This window comes from Pelmatolapia mariae, linkage group LG10_11 (assembly GCF_036321145.2).
Source record: "Pelmatolapia mariae isolate MD_Pm_ZW linkage group LG10_11, Pm_UMD_F_2, whole genome shotgun sequence".
In the NCBI taxonomy this organism is placed as follows: Eukaryota; Metazoa; Chordata; class Actinopteri; order Cichliformes; family Cichlidae; genus Pelmatolapia; species Pelmatolapia mariae.
The window spans coordinates 16,073,832-16,087,899 of record NC_086236.1 but is presented as its reverse complement, the minus strand read 5'-3'; the positions used below and the strand labels follow the sequence as shown (position 1 = coordinate 16,087,899).

The 14,068-nt window shown below is 37.5% G+C and overlaps 2 protein-coding genes across 2 annotated transcripts; both read right to left on the bottom strand.

Annotated features, from left to right (window-relative positions):
• Positions 1-9,663: 9,663 nt before the first annotated feature.
• LOC134635270 (claudin-4-like) lies at positions 9,664-10,230 on the bottom strand. Its single transcript, XM_063484673.1, has one exon. It carries the CDS (start codon positions 10,228-10,230, stop codon positions 9,664-9,666), a length of 567 nt encoding a protein of 188 aa, XP_063340743.1.
• A 2,095-nt stretch (positions 10,231-12,325) lies between these two features.
• On the bottom strand, positions 12,326-12,958 carry LOC134637976 (claudin-like protein ZF-A89). The gene has a single exon (XM_063488578.1). It carries the CDS (start codon positions 12,956-12,958, stop codon positions 12,326-12,328), a length of 633 nt encoding a protein of 210 aa, XP_063344648.1.
• Positions 12,959-14,068: the final 1,110 nt, after the last annotated feature.

Sequence of the window (14,068 nt, the reverse complement as noted above, 5' to 3'; positions counted from 1 at the left end):
GTTTTTATTTTGGAGCAGGGAAAAGACAAATTCAAGCTGTTTACTTTTTGATGAATTCTTTAGGAATTCAAAATGGCTCATGAATAATATTGAGATATATTTTGTGTTCAGTTGATTATTTGTTAATCAGTGTTATTTGCTGCACCAGCAGCATATGAATGTCATATTCAGTTGATGCCACTAGGTGGGAGCCTATGACCTGTAATGAGCATGGTGGATCTCAGATGACCGCATTAGGTGAAGTCTTACTCTTTTACATGTAACCTTATGTGTGTTGCATTCAAAAAGTCTGTGATGTCTCTTGCTCTTCTAATGTTTGGTGTTTAAATAATTGTTTAAATAATTGCCATGGTGTCTGTTTTACATGTGTTTCTGTGGTTATGCTTATTTCTTTTTGTTTCCTTTGTGTTATTAAATATTGATGTCTGCCTTTTTTGTGCCTTTTTTCTGTCTCCTGTGTTTTGTGCTGTGTGAGTTTGTTCCTGGTGCTTATTTTCATTTTAATGGTTGTATTGAATGTCTTCAAATCTACAATTTAAAGGACCTTGATGCAACTGTTGTTTTGATTTAGTGCTATAGAAATCAAGTGGAATTGAAAAAAAACTCCCTTTCTTATGTGGAAGGATGATCCTCATGTAGGTTTCTGTGTTTTTATATGTGGATGAATATTAGTTATTACCAGGTAAAACTGAATGACTGTACTTGATCTTCAAAATGCAAAAAACATATCTAAGTAAACGTATCTAAGTCACCAAGTATATGGTTAGACACCATGTTTTTTGGATGCCATTATTTTGCCCTCCACTAACACTGTGATATTGGAGTCATTTTTGACCAGGATACGTCCTCCAATCCACATGTTAAAACAAATATGTAGCACTGATTTCTTTCGTCTGATTACTGAGCGATGCTAGAAACTAGTTCATGCTTTTGTTAATTCAAGGCATGACTATTTTCATTCTTTTGTATCAAGCTCTTTTAAAAACTTTCAGTTGATCAAAAATGTCATGGCAGAAATACTAATCGTGTTGAAAAAGGGAGGCCTTATTTCTCCCAATCTCCATTTCTCTTAATTTGCAAAGTTAAGACTGGATCAGGTAACTGTTAGCTGTGTTGCTTTATATTTGAAATGCTAGATGAAGAGGTGGAAAAACTATATGGATCACCAAGCCACCTAATCTGCTCAGTGAATTTTGTTCCAATGAAAAGGAGTCAAACAATACCAGTGGCAACAAAACCTTTTTCATCTCTTTCAACTTACTGTGGCTTATGTGTTTCATAGCCTGCACAATGGCGTTCAAAGAAATGGCTGAAAGACGGAGAGAACAGAGGTGTGATGACAGTGACTTTGGAACCTATCCTGAAAATAATCAGGATGGATCTCAGGCAGGGGAATTTTCAATAGCAGCCCATTTTTCATTTTGAGCTCTTGAGCTCTTATTTGATATTATCGCATTGCTGTTTGCGCTTGCTCTGATTAATATATTTACAATATTAATAAAGTGAAAACAATTAAATATTAAACAAATTAAATGGTTATAATTGTAAATATTATCGACAGCACACACTGTTTCAACCATATGACCTGGACTGTAACACATGATTGTTTTTAGTGGTGGACAAATACTTCTCTGAAATCAGCTAATACCTTTATCCCTTGAATAGATGTAAGCCTAATACAGGTTAAGACAAGAATGCTAAAGAACGTAACATTAAAATATTGTTGCACTGCTTACAGTTCTACATCAGATTATCATGACTTCCTCTGTAAAACTGCTACTGGATGCTTACATGTGCCATATATTTGTGACCTAAATTAATTGTTTTTTCTGATTCTAACAAGCTGTGCCTGCCCAGTTAGTACCTTACCCACAGCTGAATATTGAATATTACCTCTTAGTTTGCGACCATGCTATGAATTGCACAGGGTTGCAAGATGGCAGATTGGGTAACTCATGTCGAAATAAGCTGACTGTGTTTAGAAAGGTTTGTGGTCAACATTTGTAGATTACCCATAAGACTAACCACACCCATATGGGGATTATGTTCACACTAAAGTACCTGTAAACTGGTTGAAAATTTTGTGACTCATAATAATTTTTAAATACAAGGACATTAAAATTAAATGGGGGGAGTGGAGACAGCTGGAGTACCTGGAGAGAACCCACACAGACACAGGTAGAAAAATGTGCAGTTAACAGTAGTGAAGGAAAACATGGTGACGTACAGTGGGAATAAAATTAAAGCTTGGTGAACTTGTTTAGATTTACTGAGTGGTAAAAACATAAATAACAGTCTCCCTTTTATGTCCATTGTTATTTCTAATATTAATCAGTTTGATGGATTATGTGAGAAGGTTTCTTGCTTAGATGCTGATTTTGTTCTTTGTTCTTTCTCTATTTGACTGTTTCTTTAAGTAAAATATAGACCCACTAACTCAGAGTGAAATCTCACATGACTACGTCTTGTTGCACTGCACTGTTTTTAATGTATTTTGCATTGTGCTTTATATTGTTGTGTGCTATTTATTTGTCATCTTTTCAAACTTTTTTAGTTGCTGTTAATTTTTTTAGTTACATTATTACATATTGTATTGGTGCCTTATGTTGAGGTATTTCAAATGACTGTGTTTTCGTAATTGGAGTGACAATAAGCATTTTAAATGTTGAGATGACATGAGTCCATGCCTTTAATTGTTTAATCTTTGTTTTTCAGTAGAGGGGTGATGAGCTGTTACGTTTAGTTAGAAAAAGGCCCGCTTTATTTAAAAAAATAAAATAAAATCCAGATGTCCCAGCTTTAGGCAGGCACTTGAATTCAGATTACATTTGAGGATGTGTGCGCGAAGGCGAAATTTGTAAATATTAATCCTTAGTGTGTTTCTCATTTCATGCAATAACAATCTGCTAATATATTTTAAATATTTGTAGTCTACCTGCACAGTACCAAAAGAAGCAAGCTGACAGTGCTGTGTAAGTAGAGAGAAAGCTGCTGGCTTTAGCTTTAAAGGTTAAGACAATGAGCTCAAGATATTTAAATGTTGTCCCCCAAGATGGAGAGGTTTAAACCTGTCTGTAAATGTAAATTGTTAATGTTGAGTGTTGAGCCTCAAAAATGCATGAAAAAAGTAGAAATATAATGTATATTTTTTGGCTTGTTAAAATACAATGGTCATCCCACATAAACTCTCCACTCTGCCATTTTAAATTTGTTTTATGTCTTATGCTTTTATGACTGTGTAAACTGCTTGCTTTTATGTTGCTTTTATTATTCTGCTGTGTACAATGTCCTTGAGTGTTCTGAAAGGCGCTTTCAAATAAAATGTATTCATTTATTTTTCCTCTTTACATGACTACAGGAGCACACGTTTGGACAACATGTGTAGTTAAATTAGACAATGACTGCCAAAAGACATTAGTAAATATAATCTAACATCGTAGAAAAATAATTATCAAAAGCCAGAAGCCTTCAGTCTGAAGTAGACTGAATGGACAAAACAAGTTCATATTTAACCAGGTTTTATTGTGCACAGGAAATACGTACAAAAGACAACGAGGGGGATGTAGCAAGGGTCTCAGACATCGAGGCACTGAAACAGAGGTGGTTAGGTGCAGAGCTGTGTTCCAGATGACTGAAGTGAGTGTGAGATCATTCATGTTGGGGTTATTTGCAGGTAGGAGGTGAGAGGCTTCGGGGAGAGTAGTAGAGTGAGAGTGGGGCTGAATGGAGGAGTGTGTAAAAGGCAGTGATGGGAATAACAGCGTTACAAGTAAAAGCATTACTTTTTTCAGTAACGAGTAATCTAACTAATTACTATTTCTATCGTTACACCATTACTAACAAGAGCGAACGAAAGTAGCTGTAAGTAATCTGGGCGCTACAGCTTTAAGCAGCTGCGCGCGCTCCCGCGGACGGCAATAATTTTTTGGCACAACACCTGTAGCTAGGGGGCAAAACAATCGCAGGAGCGCTGCTGTTTGACTGAGGAAGAATAAAGTAGTCATGGTAAGCCAATCACATGACCACTTTAAGATGACAAAGCAACAAGGTGATATATACCAGTTTTTAAATTGCGCTGATAGGCCACATAAAACCAGAGTCATGATAAACAATATATATGTGGCGTTTGTTCCTCAATAGTTTAGTCACGTTTACTGTCTAAGGACAGCGCTAGCAAGCACTCTCTGCTTATGACCAAAAAATAAAAAAAATAAAACAAAAAACAGCCCGTTCGTTTTGATGGAAAAATGCACCATGTCGACCAATCAAAAAATGATATGGCGACATGAGATATGGTTGTTTAGGGAAGAGGGGGAAGTTTTAGGAGTGACGGTGAGAGAGAGAGAAAGAAAGACAGCAGAAAAAGAGAGAGAGTGAGTTTTGTGACGTTTAGCGTGTTTGGAGTGTGTAGTTAATGTGTTGTCTTGTGTAGTTAGTGTGTAGTGTCGTGGATAGTTTTGTGTTGTGTATCAGAACAATGAGGTGACTGCTGTCTCCAGGTAGAAAACAGGATGAGTGATACACCTCCTGCTGTCAGACCTGCAGGTATCAGGCTGTGATGTTCTCTGTTATAGTGGACAGAAATCTTTTTTGGAGTGGCACAAATAATTTGTGTGGCATCTTATTGAGTGGAGAACACCTGATTGTTATGTAAACAGTTTGAAATGTTTTTTGTTTTGTTTTTTTATGGTAAAATGTAAATGGCTGCAAATAACTTTGTTGTTTGCAAAACTTGTGCATATGATTTTAAAGCTGACAATTTATATTTGCATTTAAAGTTATGAAAAATGATTCAATAAATATGTTTGTGGTTATTAAAGTAAAAAATATAGATTTTTCTATTCAGATTTTATGTTTTTTGTCTGATTTTAGATCAATTGTGTTAATACAGTATGTCAAAATGAAAACATAACTGTAAATTCAGACACGTGAGGTTGTGCTGAAAAGAATTATACAAAACAAGGAAAAGTAAATAGTTTTTACGGGTGAAATGTAGAGGAAACATCAAAAGTAGTTAAAAATGGCCAATTATACCCTGGACCCCAGAGGGTTAGACATTTTTCTTAAAGTAACGCAATAGTTACTTTTCAAGTATCTAATTACTTTTAGAATCTTGTAACTCAGTTACTAACTCAGTTACTTTTTTGAAGAAGTAACTATTAACTCATTAATTACTTTTTCAAAGTAACTTGCCCAACACTGGTAAAAGGTGAGGTTTCAACCTGGTAATTCCGAGAATCCAGGAGTGACGAAAGGCGAGTCCCGTGAGTAGTGGCATTTCCAAGAAGGGGTTTGCGAGCAGGTTTGGAGATTCTTACCAGGTGCAGCCACTGTTTATGAGATTAAACATAGGTGAGGTTAATCAGAGGCAGGAGAACTAGCAACAAAAGAAAATGAGGGTACATGCAAACCAAGGAACAACAAAACACTCCCGCAAACAGCAAGAAGGCTGTGAGGTAGCTGACAAACTGACAGGACAGCGCTGGCCTTATGAGTCAGCTGCTGAGTGCTGTTGATGGATTACAGGTGAGAGAAATAGGTGAGGACCCAGAGCTCCACCCACATGGGCGGACACAGTAAACCACAGGATTCAAGCAGAAAAATACCAGATACACTTGCATCATGACAATATTATTGCAGAACTGATGATTTGTGGTCTAGATGCTAAAGCCATTTACTTTACAGCTCTATTTGCCGCATTTTTCATATGATGTGAAGGTTAAGGTAATAATACATAATTAATGTTGCACTTCAATCAATGCCCGAAACAGCTGAATTCTATCAGTGAAGACATTATTGTACTCTGTCAACTACAGCACTGTTTTGTATTTGGTGGATAACACTGTCTGTTCCAGTACTTATTTCTCCTCTTGTTTAGTATCTGTGGGTGGTGCATGTAAATATTGTGTACATGCAGAATATATCAGGGGTAGAGTGAGAAAAATTTAAATATCATGAGGGGGAAAGCAGACCTGTTTTAAATATCCAAAAAGAAAATAATTTATAATAATTTGATCCCTTTAATCCATACCACAAAATTTTGGAAAACTAATGTTGCTTCATTAATATGACAACATGTAAACACCATTCGTTTTTCTCCATTTCACACCCATAAGATACAATAGCAAGAGTTAACAAATGACTATATTAAAATTCTTTTCAAATAAAAGTATTGTGGCTAGGAGGAGAAGCTTGCATCAAAATGTAAGCAAAAATTAGACTTTTCATATTCTACATCTTGAAAGATTACCCAATGTGCACTTTTTAATGTTTTCTTCAGTAAATTATTAAAAAAATAAAAGATAAAACATTCACAGTACCAATTCTTCTTTTATGTTGCTCTATGTAATAGATATACTGGTGCAGTTCTGTTGTTGAAACTACAATATATTCCATGATGTTCATGCTTAAAGCTAGTTGGCCTGAAACTTGGAAAATATTAATGATATGAATATGAATAAAATGTTTTTGCTTTGGCTTCAGTTAAACATACTGTAATAAGGTGTCTGATCTGATTTTTATTTCCAAAGATCCCCTGCTTGATGGTTAGCCAGTTTAATTGCAATAGTAAATGGTCTCATTTTGTGTAACACTTTTTTTTAAAAAAAATAAATTAGGAGCGAGTTGGGCTTCTGTTTCTTGTCTGTGGACTCTGCGGCACATAAAGGGGCTGAAGCAATGAGTGGTCAACCCAACCAAACCAAATACTACTCAACACCAAATCCACATTTTAAGATCTGGTACATTTTCTGTTCATTGTGTGGAGGGCAAATATTCACTGAATACATATCGAGAAATGCTGTAAGACGTTGACTTTGCATTGCATCTCGCTCATACAAATTGTACCCTACAACCCTACTCAACCCCCCCTACCTGTCACCATCACAAAGCATTACTGATGTTTCAAAGAGGAGGGATGGCAGGAAGTGGTCAGTGTGAGATTTTTTTAATTTAGGAAAGAAGGAGAAGTCAAGAGCTTACTCAAAGAGAATCGCTGAGTTTCTGTCAATTGGCTTGGTGCTCTGAGGTAGGTCCATGCCCTCCACCAATGCCACCTCTCCTAGCTGTTCTAGTGCAAAAGGTGGGGGGCATTATGTGACATGCATAAACTTGACAACTTTGCAGTCACAACACTTGATCCCACAAAAGATTTCTCACATATTTTGCATGTGGCAGTTCACATGCAAAACACTCTGAAAACACCAACAAAAAGCCACAGCACCAGCCCCCACTTCAGCCTGCCGCCAGTCCTGCTAACCCATTTAAGAAATATAGCTCTGAAGCAATGAACCAGACGAAGCAAGTCCTAATCATCCACTGCAACTCCAAAAAAAGAAAAAGAAATTCAACTGACTCTCACCTCCTTTAATTTCAAGTAGAGAGAAAGATGCTTTCTTAAACTGTTATAATGAGCTCAATAATGATATTAATACATCATTTGAAAAGAGGCAGCTTCTGAGCTGTTTGTGAAAGTATGCATAAAACTAATATTCAAACACCTCTGGGCTACACAGTCAGGTTTTCAGGCTTTTACACTCACAGAAAGGGTTGACATTGAGCACTGAGCCTCTGAGATACTTTCATGAAGAAAGTGCAATTAGGGCTGTGCGATATGACCAAAATCTCATTTCCCGATATGAGACATTTATCGTCCCGACAACGATATACATAGCAAAAATTTTACATTTTCTGTAAATTCTGTGAATCTCGGGCAACTCGACTTTCGTGAAGTGTTTTCAGCTGGGCGTAGTTTACCTGGAGTCGAGTGTTTTGACCAATGCAGCTGCCATTTTCTTTGTGAGTATCACACTGTGTGCCTTCTGTTTGGAGCCAGTGTTGCCAACTCCTCACTAAGGAAAATCGCTATTGGTTGTCCTAAAAGTCGCTAGAAGTCGCTAAATGACGTCATCACCTAATTTGCATAATTGGTCATGCTAATATAATTGTAACCTATGTTGTTGGAGAGAGAAATAACATCGTGGAAGAGACATAAAGTGAGTAAAAAACGTCCTAAATGCATTTAGAGTTTATTTAGAACTACAAATTAAATTTCTTTTAGCAATTATTGTTTTTTAATGTCACAATTCCAACCCTGCTCCTTTACCCAGGCTTGGACCGGCAAAAGTGACCCGAAATAGGCACTCTGGTGGAGTTACTTTGTGTGTGTGTGTTTATAAGTAGTTTTAAACCTTGTGATCCACAAAACAGCATAAGAGTAAAAGAGTAAAAGAAGAACTGACTGCGTTACAGCACCCGCTGCTTGTTGAGAGTAAAAGCGATACGCGCTTTCACGTCTTTTTTTAGCAAAAAAAAGTCGCTAGGGGGTCTGAAAACTCGCTAAATATAGCGACAAAGTCGCTAAGTTGGCAACACTGTTTGGAGCTACCTGGTTCTGCTTCATCTTCACTGCCCATGCCGGTATTCTCTTTGCCTGCATCCACGTGGCGACTGTAAGCACCATTTATAGTTACTTCATGATTTTATTTGAGGTCATTTGTTTGATGCATATTCTGAAATTTGATGTTTGAGAATAATGTATTTTGTCATCATTTCAGTTTATTTTGAAGAATCTCAACAGGATCTTCAGCTTTATTGTGAAAGGTTCATGTGGAAAATAAACAAGCGGACAGCGGAGCTACACACTGGGTTTACCACTGTTTTTGCTAACAAACCAATGCATAAAAACAGTCGCTTCTCCGTCTGTAGTGTGGTTATTTTAAATATAAGAGAAAAAGAGAACTTTAAGAAATTAATGTAGCCACTACAGGTTTCCATCAAAACAATGAAAAAATATTGCCGTAAACAGTTTATTTTGCGACACCATAACAAACGATAGCGTATAATATGAAACCATAGATGTTTTCATATCGTCATCCGATATATATTGTCATATCGAACAGTCCTAAGTGCAATCAGCAGTTTTAGAAAATAACAATAAAAAGACAAAAAACAATTAAATTGTCATCCAAAGTACAAATATACAGTGAATTTTTATTTTTGTTAAGATACAAATACACAAAGGGGTTTCTTTTCCATTTACAGAGTACAACATGCACAAACAATGGACAACACATAGTTAAAAAATGTTATAAAGTCTACCACTGAATTCATACCTATTTTTACCCAATTTTTTAATAAACGGTTATAGCTTATTTTTCTGTAGCTGACTGGTTTACTTCATTTTTTTTAACTCCACTAAAACTATCACTGAAATACACTGAAAGTATAATTTTTATTAAAGTATAAGATTTTTTCACACATGCAATAATACAAATATTGCGTAAGATTATGAGCCTTAAACAAATACTATTCATTTAAATTTTTAAAATGTGCTCTACACAGCATATCGGACATTTTTTCAGTAAACATTTTGTAATATCATATGCAACATACATACAATCCAAGAGTAGCTCAAACAGACTTCATTTTCCTTGTAGCTCTTTAAAAATATTAAAATACATAATTATACATGCAATTTACTATTTTAATGTGTCACATTTCGTTAAGATTTGTTGTAAAATTTCAATATAGTGCAATTACAGGTTGACAAAAATGATGAAAATACAAGTTCAAAGCCCAAAACAAAAAAGTCTTTGAGAGTGAACACATTGTCTTGTGAACTATTAACTGCAGCATGTATAGGATGTTCTACAGCATGTTCTCTCATCCTCTACAGCATCTATAGGTGGTGCACAAAGTAATTCCTCCAATGACGAGGAGTGCTCCAGATACCCATCCCAAATATATAGAAGCTCCCAGCTCTCCTTGACTTCCTGTTGTGGCCACAGGATTATAAAACCCTGTGATGATGCTGTAAGCTGACCAGGTGACTGGAATAATACACACGATCCCTGCTATAATAAACACCACACCTCCTGCAATGCCGGCATTGGATTTGGTCAATTGGTCATAATCAAAGAAAGAAGTGCATCGAGCTCCAACCACTGTGAGCCCGATGGCCACCACGCTGACGCCAATAGACACGCAGATCAGAGCCCTGGAGGCTTGCAGCTCTTGTGGTAAAGCCAAAACCGAGTCATAGTTTTTGCATTGTGACTGACCCGTGCTCTGGAACACACAGTTCATCCATAAGCCTTCCCAAAACACCTGAGCAGTGATGATGTTTGACTGTATGAATGCCGACACCTTCCACATGGGCAGCGCACAGATGAGGATGGTGCCAAGAAAACCGAGGATTGCCAAACACACACCAACGATCTGAGTCTTCATGTTTTCAGGAAATAAAGTCTGTATTTAAAGTTAAAAAAAAACATCAAAATCAACCTCCTGTTGAGTTTAAGATCATTTTTACTTCCAGCTTTCTGTTGTATGTAAATGCTGCTGGTTGGGTTTTGCTTTGTTGTTTTGCTCCTCAGGTATGGGAAAGGCAACAGGGAGGGGACTCGGTGTTCTGTGACAAGTTTCCTGTTTGTCTTGATTCCTGCTTGACCTGAAAAACTAGTAGGAGAAGGCCGTTAACAGAAGCAATCGTGTATAAAAACTTGCTTTGTCACTCCAAAGAATAACCAGCTCATTTAAACCAGCAATATAAAGACTGCAGATTTCATGAGGTATACTTTTTTGTATTTTAACGTACTTTTACATATTATTATTATGCATGAAAAATTAGACCAGTATGAAATTACTGATGCATTTTTATGAATATTTATTCCTTGGCACTTAAATGTTTTAATCTTACTAAATAAACAAAGCCTATGTTAGCTCATGACCTCTTTTTACAAAATCAAGTCAGCAAGCAGAATTGGCACATAGATACATCATAGGCCCCTGAAGAATTTTTTATTTTTTTTTTAAATCTATATCAGATAGGACGTCGCCTAGCAACCATACCAAAAGGTAAAATGATCCATTTGGGACTTTATGCACCAATCACACCTTATGCACAATATTCAAACCTATAGCCACAAAACTTTCATCACGCGACATGTTACCTACCAACCAGCAATTAAAATCAGACCAAACACTGCAGCATCAAACACCAGTTGCATGTCAGACGGGCCAGATAGATTTTTAGCTTACTTCGTACTGCTGCCCCCCCCTTCAAATATGATATCAATTCAAGTGCATCTCATGAATTTATAGTGCATTTTCGCTGCTTCTGGTTTGGCATTTTTGTTGCCTTTTAGTTTAAACATTTTAACACTGTGCATACAATTTCCTCTGTTACATTCTGCAAGCCAATTTGCATGCGGTTAGTTGCATTTTAAATTCTCACAGTTTGCGTTTTAGTTGTGAGCTGGAGTTTTTAAAGTTTAAACTACCATGTTTGCTAGAAAGTGCTTTCTACAAAAGCAGCCTTTTTGTCATGTTTCAGCTGTGTGCAGGCAGGAGAAGGACCCAAATGCAAAACTCACCATACAGGAATTAAACTCAAAAAGCTGCTTTATTGCAGAATGGCACGAAGAAATGTAACAAAACTAAACTGGGACATGGATAACACACAGGGAAACACAGCCATGAGGGAGACTACGACACTGACAAAGAGAAACACAGGGCTTAAAGATACTGGGGGATAACGAGGGAATGAGACAGAAGGAGAGTACAGCTGGGAGTAATCAGGCTGGATGAGACAAGGGAAGCGAAACTAGAAACACTGACATGAGACACGGACCTTCAAAGTAAAACAGGAAACACTGACTGAACTCTAGACATGCAAACTTAACAGCAACCGAGGAGACAGAACATAGGGACAGAAAGGCACAGTAGACACAACATGACAATGCCATAGGGAAAGAGTAAAACAACACAGAACCTCTTAGAAAATAAAATAGGAAACATAATGAAACACAGACATGACTACATGAACTTGACAAAACAGACATGAAACACATGAAGGGCAAGGGAGACTAAACAGGGGTTGGAAGACACAAGGGGAATCTAATAACAGAACTATAACAACCTAGGCATGATGAAAAATGAACTGAAAACCTAGAGGGCTTAAACATAACCATAACCTAAAACTCCAAGACGCTGGGTCAAAAGACCCAGGATCGTGACACTTTTAGCTTTTACTCATTGAAACCCTCCACTGGAGTAAAGTTTAAAAATGCCCTCTAGTTCTCTATAGGGAGTAGAGAACTAGAGGGGAATAACACAATTAGCATTCGGGACCAAACCATCTGAGAACATTTGTCTTATTTTTTAAAAAAATAAAAAATATAAAAGGCAACCACAGTCAAGTTAGTGAAAAGAGTTTTATTTAAAGCAAAGTAAAAAACAGCCTAAATATTTAGTCCATAAAAACAGCCTAGTCCATTTCTCTTGAGGGTGACAGTCTACAGCCATCCCAACCTCTTGCAGACATTTAAACATATGCTCCACCACCTGTTGCAGAGCGTGGAGCGGAGTATTTCACAGAGTATCCACCATCCTTAGGCTGCTTGCACTGACAACAAAGGAGTGCACCTCCAATGATCAGGAGTCCAGATGAAGCCCAGCCAATGAACAGCGATGCTCCAAGCTCTCTCCTCTGTCCGTCAGACATAATAGGGTTGTAGAAGTTCCTGATGACCTCATTAGCAGACCAGGATACAGGGATGAGGCACAGGATGCCACCAACAATGAACACCACCCCCGCAGCAATGGCCACCTTACTCTTGGCAGTCTCCTCTTCAATGCAGTTGGTGCACTTTCCGCCTGCGATGGCAAGCAGGAGTCCCATTAGGGTGACCAAGATGGAGATCACAACCAGAGCACGGGCTGCTTGCAGGTCTTGAGGAAGAGCGAGCATGGAATCATAGACCTTGCACTGCATCTGGCCAGTGCTCTGCATCACACAGTTCATCCAGAGGCCCTCCCAGAAAACCTGTGCTGTCACAATGTTGTTTCCAATGAAAGCAGACACCTTCCACAATGGCAGAGCACAGGTAATTATGTCTCCAAAAAAGCCAATCACTGCCAAAATGATGCCCAAGATCTGAAGTCCTGCAGATGCCATAATGTCTCTTTTGGGGCAACAAGGAGCTGTGAGGAAGAATCAACTGGAAACACAACGAGACACATGACTGCAGGCCTCAACTGCAGCTTTTATATCCACATGGGAGGCTCGTGGTTTCTCCTGATTGGTTATTCAGAAGTGTTCAAAGTGAAAACACCTGTGGTCATTAGGACTGACCTGCCCAGTGATAGCTGGCGTATGTTCCAGATCCCCTCCAACCATGAAATGGATAAGCCAATAAGAACATGGATGAATGTTTGCAAAAGTGCTGTGAAAACTGAAACGAAAAGAATGTTTAGAATAAAAATCTTCCACCTAAATTAATGTCTTTTTCATTATTTTTTGTGGGTGTTTTTTTGTGAGGCTATGAATTCACTCAGACTAAAGTAGCAGTTTTGCCAAGAACGTAACAATGAGAAGAAGAGTGATTTTAAAGATTGCGTTTTAATATTGACTTTAGTATCTCATGTAACATTATGAGATCATAATGATTGCTTTTGGTTTTACGCCTGATTTCATTTTCTTTTACCAGTGCAGCAATCAAACTGAGTGAGTCCACCTGTGGTAATTAGGTGCGAGGCATTGGTTTGGGAAAAAAACAAAAGAAACAAACAGTATTAAATTAGACATGCACCACGTTGGTTGTTTCTCAGCCTGTGATCCTCCTGGTATGGTTGGATTCTGTTTTAATGAGCCTATCTTATCAGGTAATAGGTTTTAATAGTTTGTGTGTTCAGTAAGTTTAATTTGGTTAAAAAAAAAATTTTTTTAACCAAATCAAACTTACTACTTTTTTATGCTTGTGGGATTTCTTACTTTCTTCCTCCAGAGGCAATAGAAATGTTTACCCTGCTTTAGAGTCGCTGCTCATACATTTGAATTTTTTTTTATTAAACCCAACATGGTGTGGTTGGGTTTGTGCATCATTCCATATATTTAAAATTAATTTTTTTTTTAAAAAAATAAAAAATTTCCCCCTTGATTTGCACTGTTAAAGCTTCTTTTCTTTCTCTGGGCTCTGTTTGGGGACAAGTGGGCCTCTTTGTTGTCAAGAAAACCTCAAAGGAAGCATGATTGATGCAATGGAGCCAGAGCCCACCCAGAGGAGGG